The sequence below is a fragment of the Polyodon spathula genome, chromosome 10 (assembly GCF_017654505.1).
Source record: "Polyodon spathula isolate WHYD16114869_AA chromosome 10, ASM1765450v1, whole genome shotgun sequence".
In the NCBI taxonomy this organism is placed as follows: Eukaryota; Metazoa; Chordata; class Actinopteri; order Acipenseriformes; family Polyodontidae; genus Polyodon; species Polyodon spathula.
The window spans coordinates 47,730,492-47,753,451 of NC_054543.1; the positions used below are offsets into that span (position 1 = coordinate 47,730,492).

At 41.6% G+C, this 22,960-nt stretch overlaps 1 protein-coding gene across 5 annotated transcripts in view; it reads right to left on the reverse strand.

Moving 5' to 3' along the window:
* LOC121322475 (pleckstrin homology domain-containing family M member 3-like) overlaps positions 1 to 22,960 on the reverse strand; it is a 43,049-nt gene that overhangs the window by 15,171 nt on the left and 4,918 nt on the right. For 2 of the 5 annotated variants that reach the window (XM_041262524.1, XM_041262525.1), the window contains exons 3-5: positions 17,168 to 18,025; positions 8,768 to 8,913; positions 6,034 to 6,227 (exon numbers count right to left, since the gene is read on the reverse strand). In XM_041262524.1, the coding sequence (XP_041118458.1) occupies positions 6,034 to 6,227; positions 8,768 to 8,913; positions 17,168 to 18,025 (1,198 nt within the window). Of the gene's footprint in view, positions 1 to 6,033; positions 6,228 to 7,308; positions 8,255 to 8,767; positions 8,914 to 17,167; positions 18,026 to 22,960 lie in introns of those variants that run through there. The other 3 variants (XM_041262529.1, XM_041262527.1, XM_041262526.1) reach the window with 2 other exon arrangements.

Here is a 22,960-nt window from a genome sequence, read left to right on the forward strand (position 1 = left end):
ATCTAATTAAGATTGAAACAGATGCATCGATCAATTCCAGTTCCACAGCACAGGGCTGTTCTGATTCTGATTCAGTAGCTGGCCTTTGTAATAATGAGAATGTACAACCCAGGTGTTAGGGACTGCTTCACAACAAAGAGCCTCTCCATAGCAACCCTTCAGTGATAGTGCCTTAAAAATGAGAGCTCATTTCATTGAATCAGAAATCTGTGAACTCGGTGTTTAAAAGCAGGGTTCTTCTCAGGTTCACTGTGAAGCAGGGCTGCTGCAGCTCAATCCTGCTTTATAGCCAAGGGGCTCTTGACAGCCTGGTCTGTTTTAGCTTCATACCTCCTATGCCATTCAAACAGTGCATATTGTTACAATGGAAATTCGTGATGGAGACTCTCATTGTTTATAAATGATAAATAATCAATAACATACGAGTTTAGGATGTTGTGGATTTCACAGGTTTCATTTCCTGGACGCTGCGATCCTGCAAAGCTGGTATCCTACCCATTCTATTCACTAAAGCAGAATTTGAACAAAACTTTCTTGAGACTCTGTATAAGCTACGACAATGTCCTGGGTTTTACTCTGTATAAGCTACGACAGTGTCCTGGGTTTTACTCTGTATAAGCTACGACAGTGTCCTGGGTTTTACTCTGTATAAGCTACGACAGTGTCCTGGGTTTTACTCTGTATAAGCTACGACAGTGTCCTGGGTTTTACTCTGTATAAGCTACGACAGTGTCCTGGGTTTTACTCTGTATAAGCTACGACAGTGTCCTGGGTTTTACTCTGTATAAGCTACGACAGTGTCCTGGGTTTTACTCTGTATAAGCTACGACAGTGTCCTGGGTTTTACTCTGTATAAGCTACGACAGTGTCCTGGGTTTTACTCTGTATAAGCTACGACAGCGTCCTGGGTTTTACTCTGTATAAGCTATGACAGTGTCCTGGGTTTTACTCTGTATAAGCTACGACAGTGTCCTGGGTTTTACTCTGTATAAGCTATGACAGTGGACAATGGAGTCTCAATAAACAGGAGCCTGGTGACCAATTCCTACTCGCTCCATTTTGCCAGCTTCCCGTTGTTTTTTTGTGCATCAGGGATTCTGAACTGTTGTTGGACTAGTTGAACACTTTGATATGCCCCACTGATCTTAAAGTTAATGCACTAATAAACACAAGTAAGAGTCTTGTTTTCTTCTTGCTTGTTCTCAAGAGTTCTTAAGGGTTTATTTCAAATAACTGTTCAACGATGTTCTGTTGGCAAGATCAGCAGACTGAGTCAGGAAAGTTGACAAGTACTCCAACTGTGTATTTTACTGTCTGAGCTGAGATTTCTTCATGTTAAATTTGTGATTAATGCATTTCACTGTAGTGCAGCAATACTGCAATATTAAAACTTTTTGTTTTGTTGGTATGTGCTCAATTAAAACTTAATTACAAAAAAAAAAAAAAAAAAGGAATGTAAATATTGTTTTAAAGTTACCGCTTACCCTGTGCAATGTTTTACATCCCCTTAATCACTGGCACCTTTGGCACTTAGACAGTGAAATTTATATATATACACACATACACACACACACACACACATATATATACATAAAAATTGACTTGGGGTACTCCAGCTAAAAAAAAGTTTGCCATCCCTGACATAGTATGATCAACAAACACAACAAAACCCCCAACGAAGAAGAATTGAGTAATTTGACTCATCTGTGTTTACTGTGCGCCCTCTTGTTTAGCTGCGAAGGATGCATTTAGTAGTTTAGAACAGTAACAGGAATCTACAAGCAGTTTCAAAACAGGATTACACATTTTTAAAATTTGATCCTAGAACTGTTTCATGAACTGTGTCTTATTTACGGACAAAGGTTGTGACTAAAATTTTAATTCCTGATTTGAGATTTCAATGTATATTAGTATAGGTGTGTGTAAAATAGTAGTGCCCCCTGATAAATATCCTTGGTGTGTAGCTCAGAGTAACAGCAGATTTCCATGGGTAGAATTAAAGGGTGGCTACTTTTTACTGCTGATACTCGAGTACTTTTAAGATATGATGCTTTTGTACTTTTACTCAAGTAGTTTTCTAGAAGGATACTTTGACTTTTACTTCATTGCATTTTTTCCAAGTAACAGTAGTTTTACTCAACTAACACGCTTGAATACTTTTTCCACACCTGTATGTATGTGTGTGTGTAATATATATACATATACACATACACACACACACACCTAACACAAAGATGATCTCTGTGAAGCAGAGAAGATGCATCACTCCTAACAGCATGGCACAGACCTCGCACCTGCACTACAATTCATTTGCACACTTTGAAAGCCCCCACTCTTGTTTCTTTCTCAGATGCTTTAACCAGAACCAGCAGATGATGGAAGGGAAAAAAAAAACTGCACAGACTGAAACATTGTTAAAAACAATAATAGAATTGATTTAACTGCCATGTAGCTTCACCCCAGAACCTGGAATAGCGCTTGATTTGTGTCTCAGACAGAGATTGCAAACGGTCACTATTATTATTATTATTATTATTATTATTATTATTATTATTATTATTATTACACTGCAGGCTTTCTTGATTTGTTTCCACTGCTAGCAGACTCATGACCCCAGTGCTTAGCGATTTGCTTGCTTTTCACAGTGGGCTTAGATCACAGACAAACAATTGCACTAGATTGATAAAGCTGTGTTGTTGTGTGAGGGAAGGGATTTGCAGTCTATTTTCATTAACTAAACTGGTACATCTGGATAGCGCTGCCCTGAAATTCCTAACCTGCCCTGTGGCAGGCTTCTTTCCACCACACTTCCATGCTATAATACAGATAGATTCAAAATCACCACAGAATTTTGTTAAATCTGTGGTGAAAACTGGCTGCAATTTAGGCTGACCAAACTGTAATCCAATGACCACATGTTTTTAAACCCTGTTACTCTAACGACTGGTGTGTACATGTTTTTAAACCTCTAATGACTGGTGTGTACATGTTACTCTAATGACTGGTGTGTACATGTTTTTAAACCCTGTTACTCTAATGACTGGTGTGTACATGTTTTTAAACCCTGTTACTCTAATGACTGGTGTGTACATGTTTTTAAACCCTGTTACTCTAATGACTGGTGTGTACATGTTTTTAAACCCTGTTACTCTAATGACTGGTGTGTACATGTTTTTAAACCCTGTTACTCTAATGACTGGTGTGTACATGTTTTTAAACCCTGTTACTCTAATGACTGGTGTGTACATGTTTTTAAACCCTGTTACTCTAATGACTGGTGTGTACATGTTTTTAAACCCTGTTACTCTAATGACTGGTGTGTACATGTTTTTAAACCCTGTTACTCTAATGACTGGTGTGTACATGTTTTTAAACCTGTTACTGTTACTCTAATGACTGGTGTGTACATGTTTTTAAACCCTGTTACTCTAATGACTGGTGTGTACATGTTTTTAAACCCTGTTACTCTAATGACTGGTGTGTACATGTTTTTAAACCATGTTACTCTAATGACTGGTGTGTACATGTTTTTAAACCCTGTTACTCTAATGACTGGTGTGTACATGTTTTTAAACCATGTTACTCTAATGACTGGTGTGTACATGTTTTTAAACCCTGTTACTCTAATGACTGGTGTGTACATGTTTTTAAACCATGTTACTCTAATGACTGGTGTGTACATGTTTTTAAACCCTGTTACTCTAATGACTGGTGTGTACATGTTTTTAACCATGTTACTCTAATGACTTATTTATATGAATTTTTTTGGGTGCATTGCTGCCTCTATAATCTATACAAAGCCCTGTATCTCTCAAATTAAATCTGTTTTTTTTGTTACTGGCCTCATTACCCTTATAATGCTGCAACTCTTCTCTCATTTGCATTCTCCTCAGGTTACCAAGACAACAAGGGGGGCGACGACATCAGACTCTTGTTTACTTTGTCAATTAACAGTCCTGAGTACACCTGATTGAGCCCAGCCCTGGCGGGTTTATTGTGGCCATTAGGAGCGGTTACACCAGATAATGGCTGACTTCCAGGGGAGGGAGGCTTGGGTTGATTCAAAGTCCACGGTTATCAAACTCGTTAGCTGGGCCCCGAATGCAGAATCATTTCACACCAGAAAGCAAAGTTCACACAGCCAGATGAGTTTATCTAGCAGTATGCGGTTAAGTTTTAACTTGTTCAACAGCCCATACCGTAACAGGTCATGAATGTAGCTGCGTGTGCTGTACACCATCAGTGATATCAGAAAAAGAACTGCACTTGTTTTTTTTTTAAACGGGAGCTGCACTGAGGGTTTAACAAAGCAGTCAGTGGAAAAATGTGAAGAAACCAGTATAATCCATGATATGAAATGCCGTTCAACTACCTTGTTAAATTCTGTAATTTCCAAATGGTAATGGTAACTTTCTTTTTCTGTGGGTATCCAAAAGGTGTAAGGCTGGTAAATAAGCCTTCTGCTCAAACTAAGCATTTGGTCTAGTGGAACAAAATATATCTCTTAGTCAAGCAGAGTACAAACCAGTGTGTGTGTGTATGTGTGTGTGTGTGTATATATTTCTCCACGAGAAAGAGAATTTCTCTTAGGAGTACTGATTATGCTCCCTCCTACAACAGAAAACCAGCATTGCTGCAGGAGGCAGTCTGATCTTGGTGCACTGTGACACTAATAAGAGAATGATCAATAGGATACAGATAACACAGCAAAGGAAAAGCAATGCATTTCTTGTGAGCACTGCAGGGGGTTCTGTAACACTGTAACCCAATAACTAAATGCTGAAGTACTTGTCAACAGTACAGAGTGGTGCGTTTCCCCTAATAAAGCAGCCTCCTGCAGGAGCTGGGAGCAGCTGGGATCAATCAGGCTGACTTCAGTCTCCCAGTCTCTCAGTCTTAACAGTGACAGTGTGCAGTTTACAATCTAGCTAGCGTGTGATAAGACAGCTCTATCACACTGTTCACTGTTTCCTTTCTGCAACCAAACCTTTTCTGAAAGCTAATGACTGTTTAAAGAAGAAGCTCCAATCCCACACTTTACATAAAACAAACATTCATCAGAGGGTTTTCGGTTTTCATCACCACTTTAAGACAAGCCCTGATGATACTGTTTGGTGTATATAAGTTAATCACTGTAGGCCAAAGACTGTTTTGCACTCCAGTGTTTTCCTTTCCCAGGAGTACATCCTGAACAGAGTTCAAACCAGGTTTTATTTAAGTGCATTTCTCGTGCTGCCTTCCTATCCAGTAGGTTTCTGGTAAGAAGGATGCAGTGCCAGCAGACAGGACGACCAGCCGGAAATAAGTTTCATGGGAGTATTTACATCTCCCTGCCACCCTGCAGTGAGAAATGATTTGTTTACAGCTGTTGATGAGCTGTATTTCCTCATAGTAGTCTGTGCAATTAACAGCAGCACCATAAAGTACTGTAGCTAGGGTACAAACATTCATTAACTCTTCCATCACTGAAGACTGTGAGAGTGGTACAGGACAGGGGACTTTACGGTGAGAGTGGTACAGGACAGGGGACTTTACTGTGAGAGTGGTACAGGACAGGGGACTTTACTCACTGTGCTACCTGATTTGTCACAACAGATATTTAGCAACAGTTGCACAGAGCTACACAAATATTTCCCAAACATAATTAAGCTATTGCCAGGCATTGCAGACTTGTTCTCACAATAGCACATTCATGGTTTACATTACTTTGTTTTTATAGAGCACAAGCTTATCAGCAAACGACCTGAAATGACATAAACACCTCTACAGTCGAACGACAAACTGGCAGACAATAGCTTTTACACAGATTTCAATTACCCACGGCTATATTCAAATAAGCAAATTCCTACATTACACTTAAAGATTATACTACTTCTGTTAGTCATTGAAAGTACTCCAGCTATAACTTCACAACCCCTAAATGACAGATGTTATGGTAGGACACATTTAGCTGTTTGTTATATAATAGCTTAGGTCACCAGTGCGGTCTCGGGGTGAACGGAGAGCTGAGTGCTGGTGATCAGAGCCCCTTACCTCCTTCGAAGGTCCTCAGCCACGCCAGCCCTGCAGCTGAACAGGTATGCTCGGAGGGACTTGAGCTGCTGTCTGAGGCGCAGGGCAGCCGCTAGCGAGTCTACGTGAGCGTACAGGCAGGGGTTCTGCAGCTGAATATCGATCAGGGGCTCCTCCAACACAAACTCCAGGAACTCCTTGGCCTGCTTGGACACCTGCAAGTGAAGAGCAGGCAATGCATCCAGCTGGATTCTCACAATGTACAGCCATGAGATTAACATGTACCAGCACTGTTTACTCACCCATTTGTACTGTTGGTCCGATGGTCTGACATGAGCAATAATCTGAACCATGCTGTAGTTAATGCATGCTGATAGCAGCTGTAGAAAACCTCAATATTCTATGGTTAGTGTTTCAAACACTTCCAGCAGTCTCTGCATTTCATATCCAAAGGATTATTACTGATTTTTGACTAAATAAGCATATCACACACACAAAGCTAAATCCAGACAAGGCATTTTTAGAATGCTGCAGATTACAACCAGTTTGGATTTGGGAGAGACTACAGCATGCAGCAGGGATGGAAATAAGAGTTCAGGTTTTACTGCAAGTCTGATTAGCCATAGTTTATAGGTAACAAATTTAGGTGTGTCTTATTAAACTCCTAGAAAAACCAGGAATGCATCAAAACACTAGGCAATGGGAGTCTTATTTCCATAGGCTTCAACAGCGCATGGACATTTTGTATTGATTCTCTGTGCTACCCATGGTTTGTTGTGTGCCAGTACCAAACTTCAGCACTCTATAACAGCTTCTTAAACCACAGCGTAAGTGAATATACTACCAAACTACTCAATGCCAGCCTGTACTTGGCTATATCCAAGGCCGTTTTCCATCCTGTTTGCACAGTGAAAGAGTTCTGATTGTGGCGGACAGTTTGGTATGATGTGTGAACACTACCTGCAGCTGTAATCATACTCAGAGAGGGAGATGGACAGATAGATAACAGAAAAGGCACAGTCACATAGCTGGAGGAGAACACTAAGACAATTCAAAGACAATAGTAAAGATGGGTTGTTTTTTATTGTATTTGGCATGGCAAATACATAAAATACCTAAAGGGTATATAAGGACCTTTTTATTTAATTGTGTTACATGTTCCCATGTGTTGCTACAACTGTTTACATATGTAACCGAGACGGATTTACCAGTGAGCAGGAGGATGATGTGAAATGTAGTTCTGAGAGGTCCATGCTGGTACATGTGAAGCCATCTGGAGGCAGGGAATGCAATTTAAAAGTTTTAAAAAGTTGTGAAAGTGTAAAAAAAATAAATAAAATAAAATAATACACACACCTTACATAAACAGTATATGTACCCTTTAAGTCTGTCTGATTCGCTGTGCAATGCAAACACACATTGGTTACAATTCAACAATAGTGTAATAGTTGGATTAAATTTACCGACGCGTCAAATGACAGATTATTTGTTGATGCAACTCTCTTGTTACTGTTTCTCCTCCTTCTCTGTTTCTCCAGTAGAATCCAAAGCATGACGTAGTAAAGCACATCAGTGAGGGTGATGCAGCTCCTGCTGCTCCTCTATAACCTCTGAACTGCACATGTGACGCTGAACAAGCAACAGCTGTTCTAAAGCAGACACAGTCCCCCCCTGGTATAACTACAAGCAACTTCAAGGGTTTATAATAATATCAGACAAGCTGATCATGCATAAAACAATGTCATAAAACAAGCTGATTTTGCCTGCATGTGTAAGCCCTTGAAATCCCTTAAAACTGTCAGCAAGGTTTAAAAAAGACTCTGCTCCATCTGACTGGCTGAGCAAGTCCCAGCCTGTGGAGCCCCAGTACAGCACAGCCGCAGTACACATGAAAGGCCTGGTGTTTACACTGAGACTGTCACTGAATCACAGCAGGGCTGGGGCGCTGGGAGGGGAAACACGTGTCAACTCAGAACGCATTTGTGTCAGAGCTGGCAGCCCTGCCTCTGCTGCTGGGACTCAGCTTCCCAAGGCTTTCTCCAAAATCTCACCACTGAAAGAGCGGTTTAAAAATGAAATGTATGAGGAAAGAAAGAAACAGATAGACAGACAAGAGAGGGAGAACTGAGATGAACTGAGGACCTGAGCACTGCGCAGAAAAACACCCACACAGACACACCCAGACATGTCTGTGATGCTGAGTGGGAGGGTTACAAAGCCCAGAGACATCAAAGAGGAGCCACTGGAAACAGTGGAGTGGGGCACAGCAACAAACAGCCAGCAGCGGCACAAAGGGAGAGGTACAAAAGAGAAAACAAAAAAAAAAACAAGGGAATTAGCAAAATCGCCCAATGAGCGGTCTCTTTAAACTCTACAGTATACTACATAGATCGCGTGTAACTAAGAGTTGCCAGTATAGTGTATTGCATTCCAGACAAAACTATCACTATATCCACAGTATCATTCTGTGTATATTTCAGTGATCCAGTTTACAGTATCATACTGCTGCTTTTGTTACTAATGCAGACTCCCTTTACCCTGAACATTAAAAAAAAAAAAAAGATAATCAGGAGCATATTTAAAGAAAACAAACTAATGCTCCACAATTCTTGGGTGAAAGATATGGTTAAATGTAATCCCACATAATTATTGTGTGTGTTTGTATGTGTGTGCATGTGTGTGTGTGTGTGAACAGGTGGTATTTCTGCATCAACTACTGCTGAGGGAAGTTGTGGAGTTTGGACTCTCCTGTTACCTTGTGCTTTCTTGTGTCCCAGTTGTGGACGAGCCTGGCAGGGATGAGAAAGACGTCGTCTTCGTGGCAGCTCTGACAGTAATACAAGCCGCTGTAGCAACACACCTTGGCTCTTCCATGAGAGAGTCCCACGGGCCTCTGACAACCTAGAAAACAAAACCAGGGTTCCTTATGATAGACCGTCCCTGATAAATGTTTACCGTGCTATTTTTGCACGGTAATCTTGCAGTTTTCCCCCACACTTTCCCATGGTTATACTGTGCATTTACCATAGTGCACTCTGGCTTGCAATGTTTGTTAATATGCTTTGCCATACATCATTCAAACACTCCAACGCTGTCATCCATCACAGTGACTGGAACATGTACTAATCTTCCTATTCCAGATGCAGTACAATGGTGCAGGAAGAAAGCACAAATAGAATCTGTGAAAGGACCAACTGAAGGTCATCTATAAACTACATTATCCCATGGGTGCAAACCCTCACACTTCAGCAAGCAATACACGTCTTGATCCAGCAGAATCAGACAAAACCAGTCCCAGTATTACTTACTGTTCATGCCAGTTTGTAAATCGCACTTGCCATAAAATTCCAATGTGCTATAGCTGCTCTTTCAGGACGGGTTAATTTTTTTTTTTTACTATTTATAAATCTGGAATAATACTGATGATGATAATTTTAGAGTAGGAAGAAGGAGCAGTACAATGGCAGCTAAGTGCCACTGAAAAAAACAAAAACTGAAAGCCTTATAATGAGAGTGGTGTCCTTTTACTACACGACTGGAATACAGAGCCTGGGTGGTGATGGTGAATGGCACTCCAGAGTCCTGTCTCAGGGGGAGCATTAGATCACAGACTGGATGTTAGCGGTAGAACATGACAGCCACTCTCCAGAAATAGAGTTATAATACAGAGTCTTCTAATGAGCCTATACTCAGGGTAGAGAGCAGTAGCATTGTACAGGAGATATAGCTACAATAGAGTGCAGTTTATTATGAGGCTTATGAGCATACCAGTATTGTATCAGAGACAAGGTTAGAACAAAAGAGCTTTTGAATGAGAAAGTCTCATGTGATTGCTCTTAGATACGATTTGAAAGGAATTAACTGGGGGTGTTTGTTTCTTTTAGCTAAAGGGTGCACATTCAAATACAATTAAATACAAACTGCTAGATGCTGAAGAACATTTCAGTACTTTCCCTTGCTCCTCTCCTTCTCTCCATTCCATGCACAGGCTTTCAAAAGAGTGCCTCCTCCCTTCGCTGCTTCTAGACCTGAAAGGGGCTCTACTGTATAAACACAAAAAACAAACTCACTGTGCAAAAGAAAACATAATAATAATAATAATAATAATAATAATAATAATAATAATAATAATAATAATAATAATAATAATAACCCTGCCTTCTTTTGGCTGACGCACCTCAGCAAGTACAAATACAGCACAAAAGGAAAGACCAAAGGAAGCATTGCATCTGTTTCCCTGGTTACCGTGTTTTTAAGACTACAAAGCCCAGGTGATTGAACACTGATTGAAGGAGAGGTGCTGTACTGGACTCTCAACATCTGGGGAGCTTCAGACTAGCTCTGTGGAGCAGGCAGAACTGCTCTGTCAACTACAAATGAACAAAGTGCTGGAACACTCTGACAACCCTGTATACAAAGATATCAGTACAACTGTACTACAGTAGGACTGGACTGCCAAATCATCAGTAGGACATCAATAAATGAATCACTTGATAAATACAGAATTGTTCTTACAAATACACGTCCAACCAAACATAAAGCCTGAATGCTGTGTGCATTGCTTTACATTGTATAAAACCATGTGCACAGATTGTGCACGGAGTTCACCATGTATGGTTTTTACTTTCACAGGGAATTTAAAAATACAGCTGCGCAAGAAGCTGTGATTGCAAATGGATGTAGAATTGGTTTAAATAACAGCATTGCTAGGTGTGGCAAGAAACTCCCAACTGAAAAGGATCATTGCCTTGCTCATCACATCAAACTAACTTCACAAAATGAACGCTTCTGGGTTAACTACACTTTGGCAGATTTAAACTGTGTGTAATCATTGTATCCAAGAAACAAGACTGGGTATTCTCCTCAGCCCAGCCTGAGATATAAAAAGGCCTGTGGCGATGTCTGAACTGCTGAGCCATTATCAAATTATACAGGCCCCTTCACTGCCACGGGCAGACAACCTGCACTTAATGTTCAGTGTCGGTTTCGCCCTGTAATTTACACAGCAACACGCGTGACAATTAAAACCACAGAAATCTACAAATACAAACAGCTTGGTTTCTACGCTGTTGGTTTTTTTTAAGGGAGGGGATACGGGATTTAAAGGATATGACCCAATTGGAATATAACCCGTCATGACAATTGGAGACAGTATTACGATTGCCATTCATTTTAATCTTGTGTCAAATCTGCGGCACTGTCCAGCACGTGCATGCGTCCATCACAACACTGACACTGCTGTTACTAAGTGCCGCCATTCTCGCAGGCAGGTCTAGTGCTTGATGGGAATGAATGCTGAACTGCATTGGAGGGGCAGTGTGGGAAAGCTCCCACTGCTTGTGTGCTGTACCTGGTCAATGGATAATAAAAGGACTAGCCCTTAATCAAGCACCTTTCATGAGCACTTAATTCATCTCAATTAAGAAAAAAAGAAAAAAAGACCAGAGAGTCTTACTGCATAAGAATGAAGAACAATAACTTCTAAGGCCGTACATGTGAAGCAGCAGGTGGGGTACACATCATCAACACTTGGGAATGAATAAACGAATGAACAGTTATGCTTTCTCAAGATGTATTATCTGCATTGCTTTAAACTGGCAATTTATTTACACAGACAGAACAAAAAAAACCTTATAAAGCGAGCTGGCTCCTTTGAAGTTTCCACTGAAAGTGACGTGCGGTGAGAAGCGTACACTAATGAAGCTGTTTGTACTGAGAGCGAGGGGGCCTTCCGCACGTTTGATCCTGAACCTTCCCTCTATCCCTGGCTCCCCACAGTGGAGGGAGGGACCATGCCCCTGCCCAAACCCCATTGTAACTAGCAGGATGCCATTGATGTGGGTACATTCACTGCATCTTTTCAAAGTCCTGTGTGTTGTTTATGCTCTTGAGTGTGCATCTCAAACTCCAAAACGTAACACCCCCCCCCCCCCCAAACTCAAAATATAAAAGGTGCCTATTAAAAAAATAAAAACCCTGTTGGAGTGTCAGGCTGACATAACCAATTATTACACATTTTCAAACACCTTCTTCCTTACAAACTGCAGGCACAGACCATTAAAATCATTTGAAAAAGTACAAATTGGAGCTACCGTACACAACAGAAACAAAGCCTAATCACTTTTTTTTTTTTTAACAGCGTTACGTTAAATAAGCCCATTCTTTCTCAAAGCAGAGCCCATTCCTGGAGTTAAAACAGCAAACTATCAGACAGACGTTCACTGTTTATTTACAGTTTCTGGCAAGTGTCAGGCATTCGTAAGATTAACTGCCATCAAGTTCCATCAGCGTGAATCCATGCGTGCGGATTTTAACACTGACAGGGACGCAGGTATGGAGATGGGTGCGTCCCTCTAGGATCCACACAGACACCAGAGAGGATTGAGGCTCCATGTTGTAAAAACTAACTACATGCTGTATACTCGGAGTAGCCTGAATAGGACCTCACTTATCAGGAAAAACAAAAACAGAAGGCAGTGGACTTTATCAGCCTCCTTTGAAAGCGAAAAGGATCTTGTACCAACAAACCAAATGCTTAGGCGACTGGCTGAGCAGAAAACAAGAGTATAGGCAGTGACTGGTCCAGCAGAACAACAGCTTCCAGTATTACTGGCTGGTAAAGTACAGACCAGAACAACTGGGTGAGAGCGTTTTGGCCAGGATGTGATGCTGTAACCGTGACTATGCAAAATACAGTGATAGCTGTCAAATTGTGTAAAGTCAAATTAAATGGTGTAGGATGTGATTCTAGGGCTGCCTTACCATGCTAGTTCTGTTTATATACAGCAATACTGGTATCTGTGTTTTAGTGAATGGATTCAGGCAGGTAATATAATCAGGACCTTGAGGACTGAAAGGGAAACCTATAGGGGCTGCTCCAGGTAATATAATCAGGACCTTGAGGACTGAAAGGGAAACCTATAGGGGCTGCTGCAGGTAATATAATCAGGACCTTGAGGACTGAAAGGGAAACCTATAGGAGCTGCTGCAGGTAATATAATCAGGACCTTGAGGACTGAAAGGGAAACCTATAGGAGCTGCTGCAGGTAATATAATCAGGACCTTGAGGACTGAAAGGGAAACCTATAGGGGCTGCTGCAGGTAATATAATCAGGACCTTGAGGACTGAAAGGGAAACCTATAGGGGCTGCTGCAGGTAATATAATCAGGACCTTGAGGACTGAAAGGGAAACCTATAGGGGCTGCTGCAGGTAATATAATCAGGACCTTGAGGACTGAAAGGGAAACCTATAGGGGCTGCTGCAGGTAATATAATCAGGACCTTGAGGACTGAAAGGGAAACCTATAGGGAAACCTATAGCTGCTGCAGGTAATATAATCAGGACCTTGCCACACATCTAGACCAGCTGCCACAGGACATTAAGCACCAGAACTGGATTATCCTTCCTTCCAAACTAAAAGGATTTATGTAGAAAGAAAGAAAGAAAGAAAGAAAGAAAGAAAGAAAGAAAGAAAGAAAGAAAGAAAGAAAGAAAGAAAGAAATGTATACTGTAATTGTGTTTTTTTAGATGGGCAGATGGAGGGGGTGGAGGTGATGGGGTCATTTTTCTTTTTTTAAGATGTGTTTTTTATGTGTCTAAATTCCTCAGCCATTTAGTGTTAAGTCCAGTAATTAAGGCCACGCCAGGTCCCCCTTTGAATGGGAAGCTAATGCAGCCGGGGCTGTACCCACTAGAACACACATACAAGGTACAAATCCCTCCATTGTGAAGACTGGCAAATTGGGGCCGGAGAGTGTCAGGCGGGGGGGGGGGTCAATCAAAGCCTGAACTGCAAAGAAACAGACAGGAAAGCTACAGTAATAACCGCCCATTGTCCTGCCACAGCCTGGCAAACAAACGGCACCTTTTCTTTTTCTGCTTCTCCCTTTTTTCCTCTCCTCTCCTAATCCCCCTGACAGCTCCTTGGAGGGCTCCTCTATTTATTTAGTAGAAAGTGATTAAACTTTAACACAACGGGGCTGCTCATTGCCCCCCACCCCTCCCAGGATAATTGAGTGACATTTAAATGCAGTCAAAGGGACTTTCCAACAGATCCCTGGAATCGGAGGGGTGGGAGGCTAGGCTGTGAACTCTTAATGGGGCAGAAAACTGGGGAAAAACAAGCAGGGAGGAATGGGAGCTTTTGTTGTTGTTGTTCTTGTGTCTGTGTATGGGTACTGAATTGGGAAGGTTAGCTTTCCCTTTCAAACAGACCCAACTAATTCTAAAAACAAAAGTCAAACAATCAACTCAGTTAAAATATGAAGGCCTGTTTTTTCTGGGGGTTTTTATGAGAGGGTCTGATACCTTAATATTTTAGTTCACTATATCCATAACCATATTCATAAATACTGTAAGTTTAATAAGACACATCTGTGCTAGTTACCTATACACACTGTGGCTAATCAAGCTCGTAGTAAAACCAGGAATGGGTGAAACTGCTATGAAATAGGAGTCTTATTTCCATCCATATATATGTACTGTATGATATATTGCCACATTAAATCCAAGTGCATTGTTCGGGGGCTCAGAGTGGGCTCTGGTAGCTATCCACTTACAAGACTAATTATTAAGGAATCCATTCTGACAGAATACAATACTGCAAACCCACTAATAATCAGAGACAAAACAATGTGTTCCTTTTGAGTATGAATAATAATTACTATTTTGTGCAGTTGTTTTTCATGTGGTGCTCACAGAAGGGCAGCTGTGACAGCCTGCACTCTTCCAGTGGGTGAGTGTGTTAGAATGAGTGAGGGAAGTCTTTTCCAGCAGCACACAAAGGTGTCGAGATAAAAACAAACACCACACATATAAAGCTTATGCATATTCACAGCATTCCTTTTGCTGTCCAAAGAGTTTACTTAAAATCAGTTGGGAAAGAACTTCACAGGGAAAGGTTCCATTTACTTGCAACACATTTAAAAAGTAACATACCCACTAATTACTGTCCTTACCAGAAGCCAGCAGAGTCAGTGAAACTGTTAAAAATATAAGACTGCATTGGGGTTTTTAAAGTAAATTCTTAGCCACAGCGAAATCAGACTTGTCTCCAAATTACCTGTGAGTACCAAGATCAGCTTTTCAGAGAAATACTGAGTGGCAATGTTCCTTCTATTACCCAGATCTAGAGATCAGCAAACACTTCTTTAAGCATCTTTTTTTAAATACCACTTTCTTTACCCTTAAGATATTTATCCGAGACAAACCATGCATACTCATTGTAAAATCTGGAATGGGTGACACTGCTATGCAATAGCCGTCTTATTTTCATCCCTGCACTTCCCGATCAGGAGACCTGCTTCAAATCTCCTCTTATGAGCTGCCCCATGACTATCTCTGTACCCCAGCATGGTAGAGCTGCCCCGTGACTCTCTCTGCCCTGTGACTCTGCCTGCAATCCAACACTGCAGAGCTTCCCCATGACTCTCCCTGCACCCCAACACGGTAAAGCTTCCCCGTGACTCTCTCTGCCCTGTGACTCTCTCTGTTCCCCAACATGGTACAGCTGCCCTGTGACTCTCTCTGCCTTGTGACTCTCCCTGCACTCCAATGCGGTGGAACTGCCCTGTGACTCTCCCTGTACCCCAACACGATAGAGCTGCCCCGTAACGCTCTGTGCACCCCAACGCTGTAGAGCTTCCCTCTGTGACTCTCTCTGCACCCCAACACGATAGAGCTGCCCTTAACGCTCTGTGCACCCCAACGCTGTAGAGCTTCCCCGTGACTCTCTCTGCACCCCAACACGATAGAGCTGCCCATAACGCTCTGTGCACCCCAACGCTGTAGAGCTTCCCTGTGACTCTCTATGCACCCCAACACGATAGAGCTGCCCATAACGCTCTGTGCACCCCAACGCTGTAGAGCTGCCCCGTGACTCTCTCAGCACCCCAACACGGTAGAGCTGCCCTGTGACTCTCTCTTCCCTGTGACTCTCCCTGTACCCCTACACGATAGAGCTGCCCCGTAACGCTCTGTGCACCCCAAAGTGGCAGAGCTGCCCCGTGACTCTCCCTGCTTTTACTAGGTGCATCTATGGGGGCCACAGTGAAATATCAAGTTTCTGAAGAGTAAAAAGAGTTTCCAATTTCACCTTACCAAATTAAATTGAATTAGCAAAAAAAATCTATAACAATTGTAGGTACACACAATAATTCACTGGTAGCAATTATCACACCGCTTCGCATTTTGAGGCTCATTCTGCAGAGCACTATTACAAGCGGATTCAAATAAAGAAACTCTCCTTTGTGGTGGATAGCCTTCTAGTATTCTGAAAGCTACAAATGTGTCTATTTAGTACCTAAACAAAGAAAAGAAGGTGCACAGGAGGGACCCAGACTAATTGCCACTCTGCTCTGTTGAGACTGATAGATTGAATTAAACTAGGAGGGGCATGAAAATCAACCCTTCTCTTTCTTGTAGAACAACTGCAGAGAGGATTAGTGCTTCTGAGCCCTCATTTTAAATACTGTAGGTCAAACAATACGGTTTGTCCATTTGTACAAAACAAGGCTCTGTCACACCTGTAGTTGACATAAAAACCAAGGTGGTCTTTAACTTCATTATAACTTAGTTACAATGTACAAAAGCCTGCTAGCCATCATCATTATCATCTTCATCATCATCATCATCATCATCATCATCATCATCACTTTAAAGAATAACTGAATAGTAAAACTGATTATTTAAAGTCATTTCTCTGAAGTCTTGAAGAAAGGGTATTTTGTTACTGTTTACTGTAACCCGATTGTATTTAAAACTTTGTATTTAAGATTCAATCGTCCCAGCTGATCAGGTTAAGAGGTACCAAAGCAGGTATCGAGATGACCCAAGGCAGGACCAGTGCCACAGTCAGCTAGGTGTAATCTGTAAATTCAACCTAGGGGGGCAGCTGCCAATTTTTTTTACCCATCCTGAAACCGCTATAACTAAATATATAAAAGAAATAATCTCTACGGTGTTCTGGGAAAGGCATTAGGATACTACCATACAATATGGCACTTTAACATGCAAACATACAAATATACTGACTGAACAGGTGCCTACAGTACTCCTAAGAAGTAACTCAAGCCCAGTTTTAAAAAGGCCAATTTATATTTGTTAACTAAATTATTAAAAAAAAAAAAACTAAGAGAGGAAATTTAAACTTCACCTGCACACCTGAAGCTCTGGGCTGTGAGTCCCTTCTCCACAGCGAGGGTGGTGAGGATGCCTAGGAAGCTGCTGGTCACGGACTGCCTCTTGCTCCTCTGCGAGTTCTTGGCAGGCTTCCCCCGGAGGGTGACATGAGAGGGCTGCCCAGAAGCCCTCTGCGACGCTGCAGCCACCCTGATGGCTTCTGCCCAGTCCAGGGTCTTGTTTTCGCTTTCTGCTCGGAGACACAGACCCTCTTCCGGGAAGATGACCTGGAACCGGGACACGCAGCCGCCGCTCTCATCTCGCTGCACCGCCATGCATGTCCCGATGCTATACCGGAAGAGGGGGTCTGACACAGGCCCTCTCCCCTCCGTGGGGAAGGCCACCAGGTGGCTCTTACTCAGTACAAAGGTGAAGGCCTGCCAGTTGTTCTGGTTCGTCAGCTGATACAGCACCCCGGTCTTCAAGACATCCTGGCAGTGCTGTGTGAACAGGGGCAGGGCCGTGGGCCTGCTCAGCTGTTGGGGAGCCTGGGCGGTCGGTTTATCCTCCTGTGGAGCTGGCCGCACTGCCAAGATTCGTTCCAAAAGCTTCTGCTCCCATTCGAGAGCTTCCCACCGGGACTGGGCTCTAAGCTGGAGCCGGATGTTGTTGAAGAAGACGGCGTCCACTATTTTGGCGTCCTGGTTGTCGGTGGCCACGACGCTGTGGCAGTGGGACAGGGAGTACGCAGTGCAGAGTTGCTGGTTCCCGCTGCTGTCCAGGTTGTAGATGCGCAGCTCGCACGGGGACAGCTCGATGTAACAGCTGCTCCAGCGGCTGCCCACGCCTTCCCTTTGCTCCAGGTATCCCTTCTTCAGAATGTTTGGAAAAGCTGAAAGAAAGAAACACAAGGATTCAGTGCTTGATGAATAAGTCCACTGCTATTACACAAGCAATCAAGCCAAAGGAACAAGCCATAATGTGTTTTTGCAGCCACCTGCATTGCACTAAAGAAAATTCCTAATATGTTATAGCTTTTTGCAGTGCTAGCTGTAATTTCTGGCAATATAATTGCAACTAAATATCTGGCAAAAATCAATCACCTTAATTGTGCTTCTGCTACGAGCCAAACTGAAACTCATTAATTCCATAAAATCCTAAAATGTTTGTACATTAATCATAGCTGATACTTGGGTAATGAAATATGCCTGTGCTTATTAAAGCGAATGACTTTCAATGCAGGATGCAAACCCAAGGGGAATGCCAATGTTGAAGCCAGTATTTGGATCTCATCTCAATCCTACTGTAACACCATTGTTTCATAGCTGTGCCAAGTGAAGCTCTCCTCCCCTACCCAGAAGCACACTAACATAAAGTGGCTCTGACTTTATGAATGGCATATAGGAACATGCGGAGTCAAGGAGAATACAAATTCACCAGACAGTCCTCAGACAGAAATAGCTTCTGTTGCTTCTGCTGCGGGCTGAATGCTAACACAAGATACATGGAGGTGACCAGCCTCCTGTTTAGCATCTAATATATTCCAAGTGTCAACCTGAAAAAAAAAATGAGATGAGCAGAACAAAGGGCAGATTATTTATCTTGGTCCCCAAGTATTGTTCATTAAAACATCTGTTAAAATCGGCTTCCTTGAAGACACTGGTTCTCATTAACTTTAAGTAAAAACAAGCAAAAAAGAAAATCGTTGGAGACTGGTAGATTTATCCATGGCCACCCACTGCCAGTTCCGTTGGTCAGGCGCCAGCCTGTCCTGATTTGACAGCCCCGTTGTTTAAACACTTGAACTGTCCTTGTAATTGTTGTTAAAGCAGTTTGCATTGATCAACCCCTGTTGCATGATTGGCACAATCATCAGTGAAAGTATGTGTGCTTGACAGCACAACAAAAAAAACACATTCATTATAAAATCCCAAACAAAAGCATTCCTGAGAAACTAACTGCCACTCACCTTTTTGCTTAAACACCTGTTAAAAATCAGTTTCTGATTGTCTGGCCAGCATGCAATGCACTTCACTAACATTCAAAGAAAATTCCACGTAGTGCGTGTGTACATTGTCTGAATGGCCTTGCAGTGCGTACCACTAACAAGTCTGTGCAACATAACAGACAGCCTACTGATTAAAAGCTGTACTGCTTGCCAAACGTCAGCAATTAGCACATATTTAGGAAACAACAACAAAAAGGTTGAATTATCTTTAAGTGTTTATTTTTTTATAGAAAGAAACAACAACAACAACAAAACGTTTATGATTGTGCAGCTGTGATGTCATCCTCCTGGGTGGGTGGGCAGCACAGGATAATGCAGAAGCTCTGATCTCTTAAATAGTCCTTGCTACTGGACTCTCAGCAGGCATTGACAGGCAGTGTTGTAGGTGAATTCCTGGCCTGTCCTAGTTTTATCAGGAACCACGATTTTTATTTAAATTGCCCTCAAACTGTTTGCACTGCATGTCTCAGTCTTCAGTGCAATATGATTTGTCACAGCCTTCCCCAAAAGCGCGTTCATCCCGGACATGGAGATCTTCAATGCCACAGTAACAATTACTGCTCATTAGGGTTTTTTCCAGCGAGTCATGGTAAAAACAAGCTTGCATTGATTTAGAAAAGAATATACAGAGACTAGCAGCAATATACCGAGAATGCTTTTTCTTTCTTAACTCGTTTGACGACCAGGCAATTAAAAAGTAAAGTTAAAGCCTGTTTAATTCTGCTATTAGGCCATTCTTAAATATTAGAAAGAGAGAGAGAGAACACTTTACTAGCGTGTGTTTGTCCTATTTAAAACAGACCCCACTTAGCAAAGGTCCCCTAGCCAAGACCAGGATTCGAACCTGTGAGCTCCTGATAGCATGACTCACCCTGCACTCCACGAGGTAGTGCCTTTACTGCAGACCATATTTTAAGGAACGTCTGATTTGTCAGATTAACAGAATTCCTGATGAGCGGGTATTTGGTGAAACGTTTTTTTCTTATCTTATTTTTACAGCAAGTATTTTATTAAACAGCATGTTTTTTGTTGGGGTTTTTTTTGGAACAATTTATTATTTTCAGGACACAGATAAGGATTTATATTCATCACATGGAAATGTGTTCTTGCACTGCCTTTAGGAGCACAGCAAGTCGTAAAGGTCAGCAATATGTGTGTGTTAATCAACTGTATTTATAAAAAAATACACACTTGAGTTAGATGCGGCAAACCCCATTATTATTATCTTTATACTACAAATAATAGGCTTCGATTTGCCATTAATGCAATTTACTGACGGGGAAACATTTAATGCAACACAGCTTGGCGAGTTCTCAATCCCCTGCATTGCCCTGAAATATCTTGTCAAACAGCTTTCTGTGAATGTGCCATTGTGTTAAGTATAGAAGCAAGTGCTTTAAAACAGTGATGTAAATAATCACAGTTCACTCTCAGGGTTAAACCATTCATCATTTTCTTAGGTTGGAGGGTGTGCCTTTTTGGTGTAATATTTCAAATGTTTTTATTATCTTCCAATGCCGGTTCTGTAAAATTTAATTAGGGTTTAAGCTAAACTGGTATAGGATATCAAAATTAACAGCTAACTCTACTAACTTGCCAAAATAGTAAATAAATAAATACATCTGTGCACATGTTTAAAAAAAAAACATATTTGGAAGGCTCTTGTTCTTAAAATAATCCTATGATCAAAACTACAAGAATGTATACTATTCAGGGAATTTCCATATACCTGAAAAAAAGATCAGATGTGCTGTCGGCAAATAACAATACTTTAATATGCGTGATCCATGATAGCTGTGTGTGTGTGTGTGTGTGTGTGTGTGTGTGTGTGTGTGTGTGTGTGTGTGTGTGTGTGTGTGTGTGTGTGTGTGTGTACAATAACAGAGCCAGGAAATAGCAAGCTTCAAAGTGTCAAGAGAGAAAATGAATTAGGCACAATTACTTTAACCTGAATTCAATTTGTTCATCTCACCATCTTCAAAGGGCTTGGTAATTGCATTGAAAAGTGGTTGAAAGCTATCTCAGGTAAAACCCAATATGGATGGCTTCCACAATGAGTTGGCATAGCATATACTAAACCATGTTGTGGACAAATCTTCAGTGGTCAGAGTGAGTTTAATTATGTTTGAACTTTTCCAGTAAACTCCTGTAAAAGAGCCATGAGGAAAACCCTAAACAGACTTGGGTTAGCACGCCATGTCCACATGTATTTAGGCACACGTTATCAGGCCTGCATTAGTCTTGCACCTTGGCTTGGATGCAATAAAAAATATTGCAGCACCATAAATATTACAGCTACAGTAAAAAACTTTAATCCAGCAATCAGACTCCTATTTAAAAAAAAAAAAAAAAACTGTCCATCCCTCTAGCAGTAAGAGCAACTCTTAATACTAACCTTACAGGCCCTAAAGGGGCAGCCCTGGTGTAGGCATGCCAGTCCCTGAGCCCAATCTACTGCAGGTTTAAGAGGTACAACTGAACGATGTACTGCTTTCAGACCTGAACTGAGGCTGAATCAGTGCAATTAAACAATTCTGAACAGGCCTGTAGACTAGCAGGGATGGAGCTGCCCGCCCTTGCTGTGGACCAGCAGAACTCACTTATAGCTGTTCCTGTCAGCTGCAACAAGGCTCTTCATTGATTCATTGAACCACAAGGTTCTGTTCAACAGTGTAAGACCAGGGTGGCTGAAACAGTGCTTTGGAACCCTGTCCCACGGCTAACTGAGCCTGGCCACACTAACTGAAGCACTTTCTTCCCAGCCATATCTACCTGTAATGGAAACGATTTAGAATCACGTACTCTGGCGAATCTGGTAGAGAACTCAATGCTGAACACAAAGAAGACAGGCGCGTACCCGTTTTCAATGCTAATACAAATATTTGAGCAGATTTTTATGTTACAGTAGGATTCAATATTGACTCGTGTTCGGATTTAAAATGGTTTTGCAATAAAAAAAACAAAAACATACAAATAAAAAAAAAATGTTTAGCCACAGCTGTATAAGTAAGGAAATAAATGAAACCATCTCAAACGAGTTGGACTGTTAGATTTGATTGAAAAAAACGAGGGGGGGGGGGGGGGGGGGGGGGGGGGGGCTTAGGCTGAAGTTTAAAAGTAATAGATGCATGCTGTGCCCTATATTCTAGTTCCGTTTAAAAAAAAAAAAAAAAATGCAAGTTCCAATTAAAGACCTGTCTTAATTGGCTGCCATTCTTTGCCAAAATTGTCATCTTCTTTTTCCTTCAAGTGTTTTAGCCCTTTATGCAGAATGCAATTCATTAACAGTGCTGCTTTTAGCTATGGAGTAGCCTTTCTCCCCTGCCTCCTGTTTCTTAATGTATTTGACTGACATGCTAATCCATGCTTATATTAGCCATAATTGTTGCACATTCTGTTAGCTCCTTGTTTTATTCTTCTTTTTTGTTAATGCACTAATCCAGTATTATTGTAAACCTTATTGCAGCAGCCCTCTAATTCCACACACACCAAAAAAATCACCATTGCTAATATTACTTGGACTATAGATGACATTTTGAAATGTTCCCCATATGAGAAATTCACACTCATCTCACAAAAGCACATGCTTTTGTAGCATGAGAGAAAGCCCTATTCAGCTTGGCTTTTTTTTTTTCCTCGCATGTCAGTGAAGTGGATGCTCCCGTTTCCACTCTACGAGGGACAAAAAAAAATAATGTTCCATTAAAATTCAAATGCCTTGTTCCATATGGGGGTTGGCGATGGAGGTAGAGGTTTGATAGAGAAGCTTTCTTCTCTTCCATTGCCTCAGCACAATGAGATGGATAATATTGATCTATT